This window comes from Mandrillus leucophaeus, unplaced genomic scaffold, assembly GCF_000951045.1.
Source record: "Mandrillus leucophaeus isolate KB7577 unplaced genomic scaffold, Mleu.le_1.0 Scaffold446, whole genome shotgun sequence".
NCBI lineage: Eukaryota > Metazoa > Chordata > Mammalia > Primates > Cercopithecidae > Mandrillus > Mandrillus leucophaeus.
The window spans coordinates 51,362-52,990 of NW_012104765.1; the positions used below are offsets into that span (position 1 = coordinate 51,362).

The following is a 1,629-nucleotide window of genomic DNA, read 5'->3' on the forward strand; positions in this document are numbered from 1 at the left end:
GGGCCAGGTGCCATGGCTCGTGCCTGTAATCCCAACACTTTGGGAGGCCAAGGCAGGCAGATCACTTGAGCCCAGGAGTTTAAGACCAGCCTGGGCAACATGGTGAAACCCTGTCTGTACAAAGAGTTAAAAAAAAAAAGTAGCCAAGTGTGGTGGTGCACACATAGTCCCAGCTACCTGGGAGGCTGAAGGGGGAGGATCACCTGAGCCTGGGAGGTTGAGGCTGCAGTGAGCCATGATTACACCACTGTGCCTCCAGCCTGGGTGACAGAGCAAGACTCTGTCTCAAAAAATCATAAAGAAATGAAAATACCATTCTCTGTAACTTTTCAGTGATAGACTGAAAGCAGAGATAGTCTTCCTGTAGCCATCAGTCTTTTTTTTTTCTTGATTTCTAGAGCAATTTATTTCTTATTTCTAGTTGCTTCATGGATTCAGATAATTTCTACATTACTTATTCTGGAATTTAGAATTTCATCTCATTTGGGTCTTGATACCAAATTTTGCGACGGAACTGTGAGCACTGCCTTCAAGCCTAATGAGAGTTTTATTATTTTATAGCAAGTGTATGTCTTCAGAAGTAGTGGAGTTGAAAATACTATTTCTCACCTCGTCTATTTTCTTCTTTTGTTTTAAACGCAGTTAACAAGCACAAGCCCTGGCTGGAGCCCACCTACCATGGCATAGTCACAGAGAACGACAACGCGGTGCTCCTCGACCCCCCGCTGATCGCGCTGGACAAAGATGCGCCTCTGCGGTTTGCAGGTAGGAACGGGGTTTTCACTGACTCTTGAGGAATCTGGCCTGGTCAGGAAGCGTTCCGCACATCCCATTTGGATAGTGCTCAGCGTTTCTGAAAATGTCTCCATAGCTGAGGGTTATTTGTAGCTCCTTTGTACCATGTTTTTTTTTTTCTTCCCTTTTAATAGTTGGGGTAGCTGACAAAAAGACCTGTTCTTATAGTTGAAAAGCCAACTGTTTAATTTCATTGCATCATTTTTTTCTTTGTCTTAATGTAGCCAGATAACACCTAGACCGGTGCATCCCTGGCTCTAGTGTGCGCACGGAGTACCTGAGGAATGTAGAGACAGCGGGTCTGGGAGGACCTGAGATTCTGCCTTTCTTACCTGCTCGTAGGTGCTGCTGGTGCTGCTGGTCCTTGAGTGGTGTGGAGCCAGAGAATCACAGCGCCAGGGGTTCCTTGCATGACCTAGATTTCCATGACCTGAGAAGACTTACTTGAAGAAGTTGAGCAGTCTTTATAGAGGAATGCTTTTGGCATAGATTTTACCTTCAGTGAATTTTTAACTTGAATGACTTCATAAGATTGTAGCCTCCGTCTTTATAGAGACAAACCTGTAGCATTGCTTTGGAGATTTTCACACTGTAATAACATTTAATAGCGTTTCCCAAGTCACAGCTGTTCTGGCTTCACATTGGGTCCTTAACTGATAAGAGAATGGACTGTGTCACCTTTTTTCTGCCTCAGAGTTGGAATTGATGTTGTAAAGTTAATGTTTAAGAGTTGTTTTCGGCCGGGCGCGGTGGCTCAAGCCTGTAATCCCAGCACTTTGGGAGGCTGAGACGGGTGGATCACGAGGTCGGGAGATCGAGACCATCCTGGCTAAC

The 1,629-nt window shown here is 45.2% G+C and overlaps 1 protein-coding gene across 1 annotated transcript in view; it reads left to right on the forward strand.

Moving 5' to 3' along the window:
• Positions 1-640: 640 nt before the first annotated feature.
• Positions 641-1,629, forward strand: part of CLSTN1 (calsyntenin 1) — a 55,450-nt gene continuing 54,461 nt past the window's right edge. Inside the window, exon 1 of the mRNA XM_011994190.1 lies at positions 641-765. Coding sequence (XP_011849580.1) covers positions 745-765 — 21 coding nt within the window. The 5' untranslated portion in view covers positions 641-744. The remainder of the gene's footprint in view (positions 766-1,629) is intronic.